The 15,103-nt window shown below is 47.3% G+C and overlaps 1 protein-coding gene across 1 annotated transcript in view; it reads left to right on the top strand.

Moving 5' to 3' along the window:
- Positions 1 to 15,103, top strand: part of CATSPERD (cation channel sperm associated auxiliary subunit delta) — a 39,526-nt gene that overhangs the window by 1,847 nt on the left and 22,576 nt on the right. Inside the window, exons 2-9 of the mRNA XM_067734074.1 lie at positions 35 to 89; positions 1,489 to 1,565; positions 2,955 to 3,027; positions 3,949 to 4,063; positions 7,998 to 8,065; positions 9,529 to 9,642; positions 10,852 to 10,935; positions 14,422 to 14,572. Coding sequence (XP_067590175.1) covers positions 35 to 89; positions 1,489 to 1,565; positions 2,955 to 3,027; positions 3,949 to 4,063; positions 7,998 to 8,065; positions 9,529 to 9,642; positions 10,852 to 10,935; positions 14,422 to 14,572 — 737 coding nt within the window. The remainder of the gene's footprint in view (positions 1 to 34; positions 90 to 1,488; positions 1,566 to 2,954; positions 3,028 to 3,948; positions 4,064 to 7,997; positions 8,066 to 9,528; positions 9,643 to 10,851; positions 10,936 to 14,421; positions 14,573 to 15,103) is intronic.

Raw genomic sequence — 15,103 nt, 5'->3', positions numbered from 1 at the left:
CATTGACAGATGTTTTCTTATCTCTTACCTCTAGTATTCGTACGGTGAGGACAGGAAAGGTGTTTCACGTCAGAGAACAAATTCAAGGGGTACGTGGCTCCACAGTTAACATTCATTCTTCACTTTTATCTAATCGCTGGATCAGAACTAATACTTCCTAGTATTTCTTGGGTGCCAGTGTTGTGTCCGGCATAGAACATTACTTCATCTAATCCTTACCATTGCCTTTTGAAATAGGCATTAACCTTTTGCATGTCACTAAAAAGCTAATTGAGGGCTTCCCTGGTGGCGCAGTGGTTGAGAGTCTGCCTGCCGATGCAGGGAACATGGGTTCGTGCCCCGGTCCGGGAGGATCCCACATGCCGCGGAGCGGCTGGGCCCGTGAGCCATGGCCGCTGAGCCTGCGCGTCCGGAGCCTGTGCTCCGCAAAGGGAGAGGCCACAACAGTGAGAGGCCCATGTACTGGGAAAAAAAAGCTAATTGAGAGAAAAGTCAAGTAGCCTGAACAAAGACAAGAGCTGCAGCTGGGTTTAGAACTCAGATCACCTGAGTTTTTATCCAGCGTTCTATCCGATAGGACTTTTTAAATGCAGAGTGACATAGGAAGCAAACTTACTTTGTTTACATGACACAGTGCAGCAGGAAACTTCCTTTCACCTGCATGTGCCTAAAAGGCATGAAGAAAAAAATATTTTGTCAGCTCAAATGTTTTTCCTATTGACATTGTGTTATTTCAGAAGTGGTGTCAGCATTGCTAAATAATCAAGTGACTGGTTTCTAACTTTTTTTTTGGCCTCTGGCCTCTCAATAAGTAATCTGTAAATAAGTAACATATACACAGAGGGGATGTGATATGAATCATTATCCTGTGAGTCTTTTTAGACTTTTTATTTTGACATAATCATAGATTCACAGCGCACTGCAAAACAGTGCCGAGATGTCCCAGGTCCCTCTCACCCAGCTTTCCCCATTGGTGACCTCTGACAGAACCAGAGGATAATATCAAAAGAGGAAAATGGGCTTCCCTGGTGGTACAGTGGTTAAGAATCTGCCTGCCAAGGCAGTCTGGTCCAGGAAGATTCCCCCATGCTGTGGAGCAACAAGCCCATGCGTCACAACTACTGAGCCTGCGCTCTAGAGCCCACGAGCCACAGCTACTGAGCCTGCGTGCCACAACTACTGAAGCTGGTGCACCTGGAGCCGGTGCTCCACAACAAGAAAAGCCACAGCAATGAGAAGCTCATTCACTGCAATGAAGAGTAGCCCCCGCTCACTACAACTAGAGAAAGCCTGCACGCAGGAACAAAGACCCAAGGCAGCCAAAAATAAAATTAATTATTTTTAAAAAAGAGGAAAATGACTTAGATGCCATCCACCTGCCTAATTCAGATTTCACCTTTACATTTTCAGTGTTACACGTTAGGAAACTGTTTTCATCAGGCGTTTATGAGCATTGATAGGATTAAGATTTTGTGACTCTCTCTCTAGGACCACCTGTATTTTTCATCTGGGACAACTCGCTTGATGAAGCATCCTTGTAAGAAAAACATAGCCCTGTATCTAGGGTAAGATATTGCTACTTTTTTATTATTATTATTAAAACATTACGTTTGCCCTCATTCTTCGATTCCACAAACATTAAAAGAGACGGCTCTGTCCTGTGTTGCTAGATGCTGGCCTACAGGGAGTCCACAGTTGGGGTAGAGTTAAGGAATGACAGATGAAGAGACACACAAGTAGCTAAAATAATTACGTGTAGCTTGTCACAGATGCTTGACCTAAGGCAGTTATGAATGGTGCCATTCACAGTAGCAAAAAAAGCTTTATTTTTAAATATCTATTTATTTATTTTTTGGCTGCGTCAGGTCTTAGTTGTGGCACACGGGCTCTTCGTTGTGGTGTGCGGGCTTCTCTCTAGTTGTGGCACATGGGCTCTCTAGTTGTGGCATGCGGGCTCTCTAGTTGTGGCACGTGGGCTTAGTTTCCCCACAGCAGGTAGGATCTTAGTTCCCCGACCAGGGATCGAACCAGTGTCCCCTGCACTGCAAGACGGATACTTAACCACTGGACCACCAAGGAAGTCCCAAAAACTTTAAAATGCATAGGAATTAACTCAGTAACTCCTGTCTGCCTCAAACCATAAAATTCTTCTGGAGGGGGCAAGAGAAGGAGATCTGGATAAGGAAGTGATATACCATGTTCATGGATGGCCTTTTGCTTCTTAAAAGTTCCCTGCATAAGGGAGCATACTGTTTCTTTTATACATACACATTCCTGGTCTGAAAGCCTTTACTTTAGTGGGATCAGAGTAAAATAAAGGACAAAACTGAAGTTCGCCCTGAGCAAAACAAGCTGTCACTTAATGTACATTTTATATAATTTTATTTTTGACATGGTCACACCTTTCAAATAATGTTATTTCAAGAAGTCAAATATCCAGGCTATAGAGGATTACTCACACAAAAATAAATAGATGATCGGGGCTTCCCTGATGGCGCAGTGGTTGAGAATCTGCCTGCTAATGCAGGGGACACGGGTTCGAGCCCTGGTCTGGGAGGATCCCACATGCCACAGAGCAACTGGGCCCGTGCGCCACAACTACTGAGCCTGCGCGTCTGGAGTCTGTGCTCCGCAACAAGAGAGGCCACGACAGTGAGAGGCCCACGCACCGCGATGAAGAGTGGCCCCCGCTTGCCACAACTGGAGAAAGCCCTCATACAGAAACGAAGACCCAACACAGCCAAAAATAAATTAATTAATTAATAAACTCGTACCCCCAACATCAAAAGAAATAATAAAATAAATAAGTAGATGATAGATAGATAGGGGCAAAATGGTTCCTTGTTAAGAAAAGAATTTCATTTGAATAGAACATTTTTAGAATGTCTGCCATTGTCTTTTTTCTTTTCTTGTGTGAGATTGTCCTAATTGAACCCTTTTATTGTTTATTTCAGAAGACAAGTTTTTCTCACGAAGAACAGCTTTGAGAGTAGTGTCCTTCCATTTTCCATCCCTACGTCAATGCAGGTAGTTATTTTGCTGAACGATCCGAGGGATGCTTGAAATAAGTAATACTTAGGGTTAGATATAGTTCAGAAAACACCACGCTAGTCTGTTTTTGTTAGTTTGGGGGCTTATTTTACGATGTACCTCTTAAAGACATTGAGAGCAATTTCTGAGCCAAAAGAAGGCTTGATTCTATTCTGCCCTTACTACCAAAACAGGTGCTTTTTCTTTCCCCTGAAAAAAAGAACCAGAATTCTTGCAAGAGCTCCCTATAATTGGTTGTGTGATAGATTACATACACTGATTTCAGGGCCTCCCCAAATTGCCCTCAACCAAAACAGAAAAACCTGTACCCGCTCAGGAACTATCTTGAGAAATTTGACAGCACCTATGCTCCAGAAGCTTCCGCCATCTGCTAAAATACCAGTTTCTCTCATAAGTGACACACTTATCAGTTATGCTTATGATTCGTCATCTATGCTGTAGCCTTTATCCTCAGAGAAGATTTTTTTTAAATATTTATTTATGTAGGCTGTGCTGGGTCTTAGTTGCAGCACTTGGGATCTTCATGGCGGCATGCAGATTTCTTAGTTGTGGCATGCAGGATCTAGTTCCCCGACCAGGGATCGAACCCGGGCCCCCTGGATTGGGAGCATGGAGTCTTCGTCCGTGGACCACCAGGGAAGTGCCTATCCTCAGAGAAGGTTTTGACACAGGAGAAGGAGATGGAGCAAATTTAGCTATCCAAGGGCACCAAACACCAATTTCGACCTCCCCGTTTTGCTTTCAGCTAATCCCCAAGATACATGGTTCCCAATATCTAGGACCCAAAGAACTCTTGCTGGAATGAATGTTCCATGGATGCGTGTCTAGAAGTATCGCTTTCTGAATCAATGTCCGAAGAGATGTACATACTGATATTGTATATGTCATTACTCTTAGGTTGGCATACCAGAAGTAACATCAGCACATTTTGCTGGTTCAGTATTGCTGTTAGTAGTGAATCGAAAAGTCTATGTTTATGATTATGAAGCCAATTCCTGGAATGCATCTACAGGTATGCGTATTCTGTATTTTTTACTCTTGTTTGCATTTGACCAACATCAGAGAAAAGGCTCAGAAGAACAGACGATGCAGCTACTTGGATGTCAGCCCCTGGACATTTTTTTAAACTATTTATTTATTTATTTGGCTGCGTCAAGTCTTAGCTGCAGCACGCGGGATCATTGTTGACGCGTGTGGGATCTTCATTGAGGCGGGTGGGATCTTTAGTTGCTGGCATGCAGGATCTTTTAGTTGCGGCATGTGAACTCTTAGTTGCAGCATGTGGGCTCTTAGTTGTGGCCTGTGGGCTCTAGTTCCCTGACCAGGGATCGAACCTGAGCCCCCTGCATTGGGAGCGTGAAGTCTTAGCCACTGGACCACCAGGGAAGTCCCAGCCCCTGGACATTACATTGTCTGGTTGTTTTTTTTTTCTGCTGCACCAAGTGGCTTGCAGGATCTTAATTCCCCAAGCAGGGATTGAACCTGGGCAGTGAAAGCGTTGAGTCCTAACCACTGGACCACCAGGGAATTCCCTACGTTGTCCTTTAAAGTTCAATAAAAATTGGCCTGAAACCCCATCCCACGGGGGGGACTGAGTGTTTCCATCGAGGATTGTGGTAAACACAGCATGAATGGGCCACAGAGAATGGATAACGCAAGTAAAGCTGGGCTGCCTGGGGGCCAGTCTTTTTGTTGTTGTTGTTAATATTCATCTATTTATTTGGCTGAGCCAGGTTTTAGTTTGACATTCGGGATCTTTTAGTTGCGGCACATGAACTCTTAGTTGCAATGCGGGATCTAGTTCTCTGACCAGGGATCAAACCCTGGCCCCCTGCACTGGGAGCGCAGAGTCTTAACTGCTGGACCACGAAGGAAGTCCCTGGGGGCCAGTCTTATAACCATCTCATCAATTGGTCATATCCACCCCAAACATGCATCAGCCTCCAAGACATCAGTTGACCTACTCTTTACAGATCTTCCCACCCACAGCGACACTGCCTAAAATCTCTCCCTCCTCGCCACCTTCCTCTCTCTTCCTCCAAACTTCAACCATTGGTGGTTGAAGGGCTTTTCCTTCACGCCCCAATCCTCTCCCAGTGCCCCTCCTAATCTTCCAGTCCAATTCTTTTCTCTCTCACAATTCAAGGCTCTTTTCCCTTTCTGGGGGGGAGGGGCATACAAGTCACCATTTTAACCATTTTCAAGTGTACAGTTCAATGGCATTTAGTACATTCGCAATGGTGTGCAAAAGTCACCACTGTTGAGTACCAGAACATTGTCATCCCCCCGAAAGGAAACCCCGTCCTCATTCACAGTCCCTCCCCCTCCCCCTCCCCCAGCCCCTGGCAACCACTCACCCGCTCTCCATTTGTGTGGATTTGCCTGTCCTGGATGTTTCATATAAATGGAATCACACAACATGTGGCCTTTTTCCTCTGGGTTCTCTCACCGAGCATCACGTTTCTGAGATTCATCCATGTCGCAGCGTGTATTAGGAGGTCATTCCTTCTTATGGCTGAGTAACACTCCATTGTGTGGATTGACCACTTCTGTGTATCCATTCATCATCTGGTGGACATTGAGGTCGTTTCCCCCTTTGGTCCGTGGTGAATAGTGCCGCTGTGAACACCTGTGTACAAGTTTTTGTGTGGATACATGTTTTCAATTCTCTTGGGTAGGTACCTAGGAGTGGAATTGCTGGGTCAGATGGAAATTCTACATTTAACTTACGAAGGAACCATCAGGGCTCCTTGTAACGTAAGTCAGTCTACTCTCTGTCCTTCCTCTTCTCTCCATCAATTTGTTTACTAGCATCCCAACAGCTAACTCCCCATCCTCCTCCCCAGCCCTGCACCCACAATTCTACTTTGTCTCTATGAATGTGTCTCCTCTAGGGACCTCAAATGAGTGGGATCATACAGTATTGGGATCATACTTCACTGAGCATAATGTCCTCAAGGTTCATCCATGTTGTAACGTGTGTCAGAATTTCCTTCCTTTTTGGGACTTCCCTGATGACGCAGTGGTTAAGAATCTGCCTGCCAATGCAGGGGACACGGGTTCGATCCCTGGTCCGGGAAGATCCCACATGCCGTGGAGCAACTAAGCCCATGTGCCACAACTACTGAGCCTGCGCTCTACAGCCCGTGCTCTGCAACAAGAGAAACCACTGCAATGAGAAGCCCACGCACCGCAACGAAGAGTAGCCCCTGCTCGCCACAACTAGAGAAAGCCCGCGCACAGCAACCAATGCAGCCAAAAATAAATAAAATAAATACATTTATATATAAAAAAGAATTTCCTTCCTTTTTAATGCTGAATAGTATTCTATTGTATGAATGGACCACATTTTCTTATCTTTTTATCTGTCAATGGACACTCGGCTGCTTCCATGTTTTAGCTATTGTGAATAATGCCAGTTTGAACATGTGTACACAGATGTCTCCTTGAGTCCCTGCTATTAGTTTTTGGTGGGTGTGTACCCAGAAGTGGAATTGGCTGGATCATATTTTCCATTTTGTGAGGAACCTCCACACTGTTTTCCACACTGCCGAACCATTTTACATTCCCACCACCAGTGTACAAGGTTTCCAATTTTTTTACATTGTCACTGAAGCTTGTTTTCTGTTTCTGTCATAGTAGCCATCCTAATGGGTGTGGGACAGTATCTCACTGTGGTTTTGCTTTGCATTTCCCTAATGATTAGTGATGTTGAGCATCTTTTCATGTGCTTGTTGGCCACGTGTGTATTTTCTTTGGAGCTGAAGCTTCTCCTTTTAAAACAGAATCAAAGAATGCCTTGCTAAGAGAAGGGCACCCTTCCTGCAATTTTGGCAGAGTCCTAAAAGAGTTTCTGCCAAAGCAGTGGGGTATTTTTTTTAATATATTATCCCCCTGCCCTGCATGGCTTGTGGGCTCTTTCTTTTTTCAAGTTTTATCTTTTCTCTCTTTTTTAAAAAATTTTATTTATTTATTTATTATTTTTGGCTGCATTGGGTCTTCGTTGCTGCGCACAGGCTCTCTCTAGTCGCGACGAGTGGGGGCTACTCTTCGTTGCGGTGCGTGGGCTTCTCATTGCGGTGGCTTCTCTTGTTGCAGAGCACGGGCTCTAGAGCGCAGGTTCAGTAGTTGTGGTGCACAGGCTTAGTTGCTCTGCGGCAGGTGGGATCTTCCTGGACCAGGGATCGAACCCGTGTCCCCTGCATTGTCAGGCAGATTCCTAACCACTGCACCACCAAGGAAGACCCCAAACCAGTGGTTCTTAACGAGGGACAATTCTGCCCCTCACCCGCCAGATGACACTTGGCAATGTCTGAAGACATTTTTGGTTGTCAAGACTAGAGGAGAGGTACTTCCCTGGAGGTCCAGTGGGTAAGACTCCAAGCTCCCAATGCAGGGGGCCCAGGTTCAATCCCTGGTCGGGGAACTAGAGCCCACATGCATGCCACAACTAAAAGAGTTCACATGCTGCAACTAAGAGTTTGCATGCCACAGCTAAGATCCCTCATGCCGCAACTAAGATCTGACACAGCCTAAATAAATAAATTCTATTTGGAAAAAAAAAAAGACTCCGTGCTTTCACTGCAGGGGTCACATGTTCCATCCCTGGTCAGGAACTAAGATCCTACATGCCATAAATTAAAAAAAAAAAAATTTAATTAAAAAAAAAAGGATGCTTTGTGATCTAAAGCTTAAGAAAACCTTAAAAAAAAAAGACTGGAGTAGAGTTCCACTGGTTAAATAAATCATTATATAACTAATTGAATAAGTTAAATAAGTCAGTAGAAGCAGGGATGCTGCAAAACATCCTACCGTGCCCAGGAGCCCCTTCAACTGAGAACAATCTGGCCGCAGATGTCAGTGTGGAGGATGAGAAGCCCTGCTCTAACCTTCTCTCTGAACGTTCAGGGAACTCAGAGAGCATTTCAATGCCCTTTTCCTTTCAGGTGTAGAACACCCTGTTTCACATATTTCTGGTGACAACTGTTGTTACAGTGGAAATTCCTTTTGCATGGTGAGTACCATGTGTTGTATCTCATTTTTTACTCTGCTGTGAGCTAATTATGAATGGAAATAAAGACAGTATAGGGACTTCCCTGGCGGTCCAGCGGTTAGGACTCCATGCTTCCACTGCAGGGGTCACGGGTTTGATCCCTGGTCAGGGAACTAAGATACCGCATGCCATGCAGCGAAGCAGGAAAAAAAAAAAAAGTGTAAGCCTTGAGGGCTGGGACAGGGATGGACTCAGGACTCAGGCCATGTTATCTCCCAGGGTTCAGAAGAGGACCGAGAGCCCGTGGGAGGGCTCTGGAGCTCCTGGGATCATCTGGCTGACACACTGTGAATATATCCATCTATCTTCTTTTTTTAAAACCTGTTATTCTGAAATCATTATAGATGTACAGGAAGTTGAAAAAATAATACAGAGTCCCATGTATCCCTCACCCAGTTTCCCCCAGTGGTTACATCTTACATAACTATAGTGATACAAACAGGAAATTGACATGGATACAACTGCCTAAAGTCAGAGAACCGCTATTGCCATCAAAACACTGAACTGGGGCTTCCCTGGTGGCGCAGTGGTTGAGAGTCCGCCTGCCGATGCAGCGGACATGGTTCGTGCCCCGGTCTGGGAGGATCCCACATGCCGCGGAGCGGCTGGGCCCGTGAGCCATGGCCGCTGAGCCTGCGCATCCGGAGGCTGTGCTCCGCAGCGGGAGAGGCCACAACAGTGAGAGGCCCGTGTACCACACACACAAAAAAAGAAACAAAGGAAAACCCTGAACTGATTCATGGCCCCAAAACTCTCCATACCTCTGTGCCCTGCCCTAACCCCTGGCAACCACTAACGTGTTCTCCATCTCTCTAATTTTATCATGTCGAGAATGTCGTATAAATGGGATCATTCAATATGAAACCTTTGGGGACTAGCTTTTCTCAGCAAAGTTCTCAGGAGACTCATCTGATTTGTCACGTATATGTGTAGTCTGCTCTTTTCCACAGTGGTGGGTGTACCAGCATTGGGTTGTTTCCACTCTTTGGCTGGTGCAAATAAAGCCACTATAAATGTTCATGTACAGGTGTTTGTGTGGACATAAGTTTTCATCTCTCTGGGTTAAATGCCCAGGCATGTTATCACTGGCATCTGTCCTCCCTGCTTTTTAAATTGAGATGTCACTGATATACCACACTGTGTAAAGTTAAGGTATACAACGTGTTGATTTGCACATTTACATGTTGCGGTATGATTACCATCCTGTCATGTCACAAAATTACCATTGCTTTTCTGTTGTGGAAACAAGATCTAGTTTCTCAGGAACTTTGAAGTTTCTAATATGGTATTGCTGTCTGTGATCACTATGCTATGCATTAGACCTCCAGAACTGATTTATCTGTTTAAAGAACATCTCCCCAGCCGCCGCCCCCCCACCTTCTATCTCCTTTTAAAGAGGCTGTTTTATTTGTGTGTTCTTCCAGGATATAAGTAACTCGGTTTTTGCTTATTTGCGTGGAGATCAGATATCTCAGGCCAATATCTATTTCTCAAATACCCGGGGATACAGATTTCAGAAATATTCCCAGGAAAGACAGGTATGTTCAATTTGGTAAGAAAATGAACAAACAAACAGAAAAATGTGTCCTGTGGGATAGGAGTAATTAGCTGTCTGTGGCGAGCAAGGACTTTTCTCTCTCGAAGAGTCCAGCGGATGGGAGCGTAGGGAAGAATTTCAGGTCAGAGCAGCTGGCTAGGGAGATTAGGAAGTTAGGAAAGGAGACAGCACGGTTCATGGAAAAAAGCTTGTGCCATAGTAAAGGCTGCACATGGATTACAACATCAGGTACCACCAGCATCCCCATCTTACAGATGAGAGAACTGGACTGGGTTGAACATGTGTCCCCCTAAAATTCATGTCCACCCTGAAACCTCAGAATGTCACCTTCCTTGGAAATAGGATTTTTGTAGATGTAATTAGTTAAGATGAGGTTTTCCTGGATTAGGGCTTAGTAAACTTAATTGCTACCGAAAGACCATACCTCCAAATACCATCATTTTGGGGATGCTATGGTCTGAATGTTTGTGTTCCCCCCCCTGAAATTCATATGTTGAAATCCTAATGCCTGATGTGATGTATTAGGAGATGGGGGCCTTTGGGAGGTGCTTAGGTCATGAGGGTGGAGCCCTTATGAATGAGATTAGTGCCCTTATAAAGGAGGGCACTGTTGTTATAAGCCTCCCAGTCTATGGTATTTTGTTATAGCAGCCCTAACAGACGAAGACATGGGGTTAGGGTTTCAACCTATGAATTGGGGGAGGACACTGTATATAATAGAAATACTCCCCACCCCGACACACACACACACAACCAAATAACAGAGGCTTAAATAAAATGGTGGTCTTTCTCTCTTACCTGAAAAGTGTCTGGAGGGAGCCAGCTGGGTTGCCAGGGCAATCTGTCCCACTGTCCCTAGGTTGGGGTCCTTGGTCTCATGCTCCAACTTGCCTGCTCGTGGGCACTTTGCTGACCAGCCAAAGATCAGGAGTGAGGAACCTAGGCAGGACTGAGGGACCTAGGCAGGCACCTCACAGTGTGGGTCACACCACTTCCCCTATCAGCCCAGGCAAAGCCAACTTCATTCAAAGTTCTGCCCTACATGCTACATTTTTACAGAGGGAAAACAGATCACAATATTGTTAAAAAGAAAAAGACTTTCCTTCCTTTTAGCTTACTGGATAATCTAGAGTTAAATTTAGAATTAAGCACACGTTTAAGACTTACTTCTATTTTGTTTGTTTCGTAGGCAGAACTAGTCGGTTCCTTGGGCGGGATCTTCTACTTCTACTCCCTCTCACAGGTTGGGCTGCTTCTCGTTGACCAACGGAAGGTGAGTACCTTTTGGACTGGGAAGAACCACTTCAGTGACCCTTACCCCAAGCCAGGTTTTTGTCAAAACTCACACACTTAGATTTTCATATCTGAAATCCATCTAGCTTTTCATTCACCTGTCCATCCATGTATCCATCCACCCACTCATTGACCCACCTACTCATCCATCCACATATCCATCTATCAATCTATCCATTCTTCCATTTATCTATTTATCCAACCACCCACCCATCCTTCCATCTACCTACTCATCCATCCATCCATTAACCTACTTATTCATTAATCCATCCATCCATCCATCCACCAACCCACCTACCCACCCATCTACTCATCCATCCACCCATCCATCCATCTATTCATTCTTCCATTTATCTATTTATCCATCCACCTATCTACCCACCTACTCATCCGTCCATCAACCTACTTATCCATCCATCCACCCATCCATTAACCTGCTTATCCTTCCATCCACCCATCCATCCACACATCCATCCATTCATCCATCTACTCAACCATCCATCCACCCAGCTACCTATTCATCCATATACCCTTCCACCCACCCACACACCCACCATCTCTCTCTCCCCCCATTCATTAGCTCATTCAGGCATGCACTCAGCAATATTTAAGTAGGTCTAGGAGGTGCTGGGCACTAAGGGATAAAATACAAGGTGTGGTGCATGTGTCACGGGTGGCACCCAAGACCATTTTAAATGCCTCACGTCAACCCTTTTGTTAACAGTTATTTTCACGTGGATTCAGAAAATCGGGACATGAAAACTGTGACTTCACAGGTATCATTTAGGATAAGACTAAGTTAAGAAGAGGAATCAGTCCATGCAAAGTGCATCTGAAGAAAAAATATTAAGTCAGGCAAAGATTAAAGTACAGCCAGTACCCCCGTGTTGCAAAATCTGTAAGCAAGGTGTGCCACTCTGAAGTTTGGGGGAGACCCACCATCAGGAAGCTCCCAGAGGCTGGGCTGCTACCTGGTGGCTGCAAGCCCCACCCTCTAACCACACGGCGGGCCCAGACCCCCACCCAGAGTCCCTCATGAGCACGCACTGCCAGGGCGCCTGGTGAATGAGACACTCCCAGACTCTGGAAATCCCAAGAAAGTAGAGGTGGCTGAGGAGTCCGGCTCTGGTTACAACCTGTGCATGGTTTCCCAGATCTGACCACAGGCAGTCACAAGGCTCTACCTGGAGGGCATGGGGGCGGAGGTTGGGGGAGCTGCCCTCCCCACTCCACACCTGGGGCACGATGCACGGGCAGGCTCTGAAGGCGTTGTGGTCAAGGACTCCTGCCTCCGGTCAGGCAGGCTCTGCGCATCTCTGCATTCCCAGCCCAGGCTTGGTCTTCAGACCTCTGACTCCTGAGGGAGGGAGGAGGGGGAAGCCTGGAGCCACTTCCCGGCTCTCTGACTCAGTACTTTTCAGTTCCTGGCCCTTCCACCTCCCGAGGCCGAGGCCGAGGCCCTGGGTGGTTTTTTTTTTTTTTTTTGCTTGTTTGTTTGTTTGTTTTTTGGCCACACCATGCGGCATGCGAGATCTTAGTTCCCCAGCCAGATCAGGGATCGAACCGTGCACCCTGCAGTAGAAGCACGGATTCCTAAACCACTGGACCGTCAGGGAAGTCCCTGCAGGCGCCTTTTGACTGGGGCTTCCCACACAGGGAAATGAACCCCACCCCTGCGCTGACCCAGGGGACCCTCCGCGGTTCCGTTGCGGAGGGACGAACAGGGGCCCTTGGCGTTTTCTCTGGCCTGGGCTCTTAGGCCACCGCAGTGAGCAATTAAAAGCGGAATGCACTCTAGTGTTTGGCTCGTTGTCTTAATTGGCTACTCGGACCCCTGGCAGCTCTGCTGAGATGATGCGTCTCAGGCTCCAGGGACCGGCAGGCAGCCAACCCATCGCTGAGCAGGCGTGGGCTGGGGGCTGCGGACTCACATTCACTCACGGTCCCTTAGCGCGCCTAGTGAGGATGGGTGGGTCTGGCCCCTGCGGCCGCGGTGGGGGCGGGGCGAGTCAAGGTCAGCAGCCCGTGCACAGTCCACCGTGGCCCTGACCCGCTAAGCTTCTCTCCTCGCCCCAGGAGGCACTTAGAAAGCCACCCAGGGAACTCCCTGGTGGTCCAGTGGTTAGGACTCGGCACTTTCACTGCAGGGGCCACGTGTTCCATCCGTGGTCGGGGAACTAGGATCCTGCAAACCACGTACATCTGCTGCAAACTCGGAGGCACTCGGCAAGCCATCCTGGGGAAAATCTCTCCCTCCGCCTCGGTGCATCTTCTGGAAAACGGATGCCAGTATCTTGGTGGGACTCACTTATGAACCAGTGTCAGTGTTGGGTTTTTTTAAATATATAAATTTTATTTATTTTTGGCTACGTTGGGTCTTCGTTGCTGCACGCAGGTTTTCTCTAGTTGAGGAGAGCGGAGCTACTCTTCGTTGCGGTGCGCGAGCTTCTCATTGCAGTGGCTTCTCTTGTTGCGGAGCACAGGCTCTAGACGCATGGGCTTCAGTAGTTGTGGCATGGGGGCTCAGTAGTTGTGGTACATGGGCTTAGTTGCTCCGCAGCATGTGGGATCTTCCCGGACCAGGGCTCGAACCCACGTCCCCTGCAGTGGCAGGCGGGTTCCTAACCACTGCACCACCAGGGAGGCCCCAGTGTTGGGTTTTTTAATTCCATCCTTGTGTAGTGCTGTCAGAGGTCTTCCGTAAAGAACAGATGATAGAAAAGAATCTGAAAAGGAATTTATATATAACTGAATCACTTTGCTATACACCAGAAACTATTGCAACATTGTACATCAACTATACTTTAATTTAAAAAAAAGAGCAGATGAGAGAGAACTTTGAGAACCACGGAGAGTAATTTAGACTTTACTTAAGAGCCAGACCTTAGAGGGTCACAAGACACAAAAGGCTGTTAGGAAAAGAATCGGTGGGGGCGGGGGTTGGGGCGGGTGCAGAATTCCCTGGCGGTCCAGTGGTTAGGACTCTGCGCTTTCACTGCCAGGGCCGGGTTTGATCCCTGATCGTGGAATTAAGATCCCGTAAGCCACAGGACATGGCCAAAAAAAAAAAGAAAGAAAAGAATCTGGGGACCAGCCCTGGGAAATCAGCTTGAATAATAATCCAGGTACAAGGGCACCAACGTGGGCGTGGCAGAGCAGAAGGAGAGAGAGGGCTCTCAGCACCGCGGGGGTGTCCTTTGTCATGAGGGCCCATCCCGGGTGCTGTGGGGTGTAGAGCAGCCACCTGCCCCCACTTATTCGATACCAGGAGCCCCGCAAGTCATGACATCCACAGATGAGCCCAGACTCTGTCCAGTGTCCCCTGGGGGCAGAATCACCCCAAGCTGAGAACCACCGGACTAGGTAATAAGGTCTGAAGAAAGTTCCAGTGACAAAGCACATGGACTCACACAGTTCTATTGCGGTCATTTCTTTTCTTGCTCAAGATTCAATATTCTTCTCTCAGGCCATGTTCGGCTACTCAGACCACCCCCTGAACCGCAGTTTCGGGCTGCCCTTTGACTACAACGGGACCCTTGACATCCTTATTGCTCCGGGCCAGAAAGGCATCCTGATCTTCTGGTTTGAGAAGAGCCTGCTGGTTTCCCGAAACGCAGGTGAGCGAGGCCCAGGCTCAGGGTGGGCAAGCACAAGCGGTCATTTTTTCTCTCCCTGACCTGAGTGGATGACAACAAGCCCATTGTCACTTTGCCATCCTCACTTCGACCCCCCAACCCCCATTTCCCTCCTCCTGCGATATTTAGGCCCTGAAGGCAGGTTCTGAAAGTCACTGGACGCCTAGGGCAGAGGGGCCAAGTCCAGGAACTGCAGATCTTGTTTTGAGGCCTAGACACATGAGCCCCAGCCTACCAGCCCAAGTAAGGAGAAGAGCAAAAGGCAGCCCCCCCAGGAGGAGGTGCTGTCAGGGACCTCTGGGCACAACAGTGGCTGCCAGAGCACCCACAATTGCAGCACGCCCCCTAGTACCAGTCAGCCACCTGAACACAGCTGTTTCCTTCCAATGCAAGAAAAGGGCTTAGGGCTGGCCTGGCCATGGGGGGTGGGTGGGGGGCATTTCAGAAAGAAAGTTCTGATTACATGTTACCTGTATAGTAAAAGGCATCCTGCAGTTCACCTGGTATCCAGTC

This window comes from Pseudorca crassidens, chromosome 3 (assembly GCF_039906515.1).
Source record: "Pseudorca crassidens isolate mPseCra1 chromosome 3, mPseCra1.hap1, whole genome shotgun sequence".
NCBI lineage: Eukaryota > Metazoa > Chordata > Mammalia > Artiodactyla > Delphinidae > Pseudorca > Pseudorca crassidens.
This window is presented reverse-complemented; position numbering and strand designations above follow the sequence as displayed.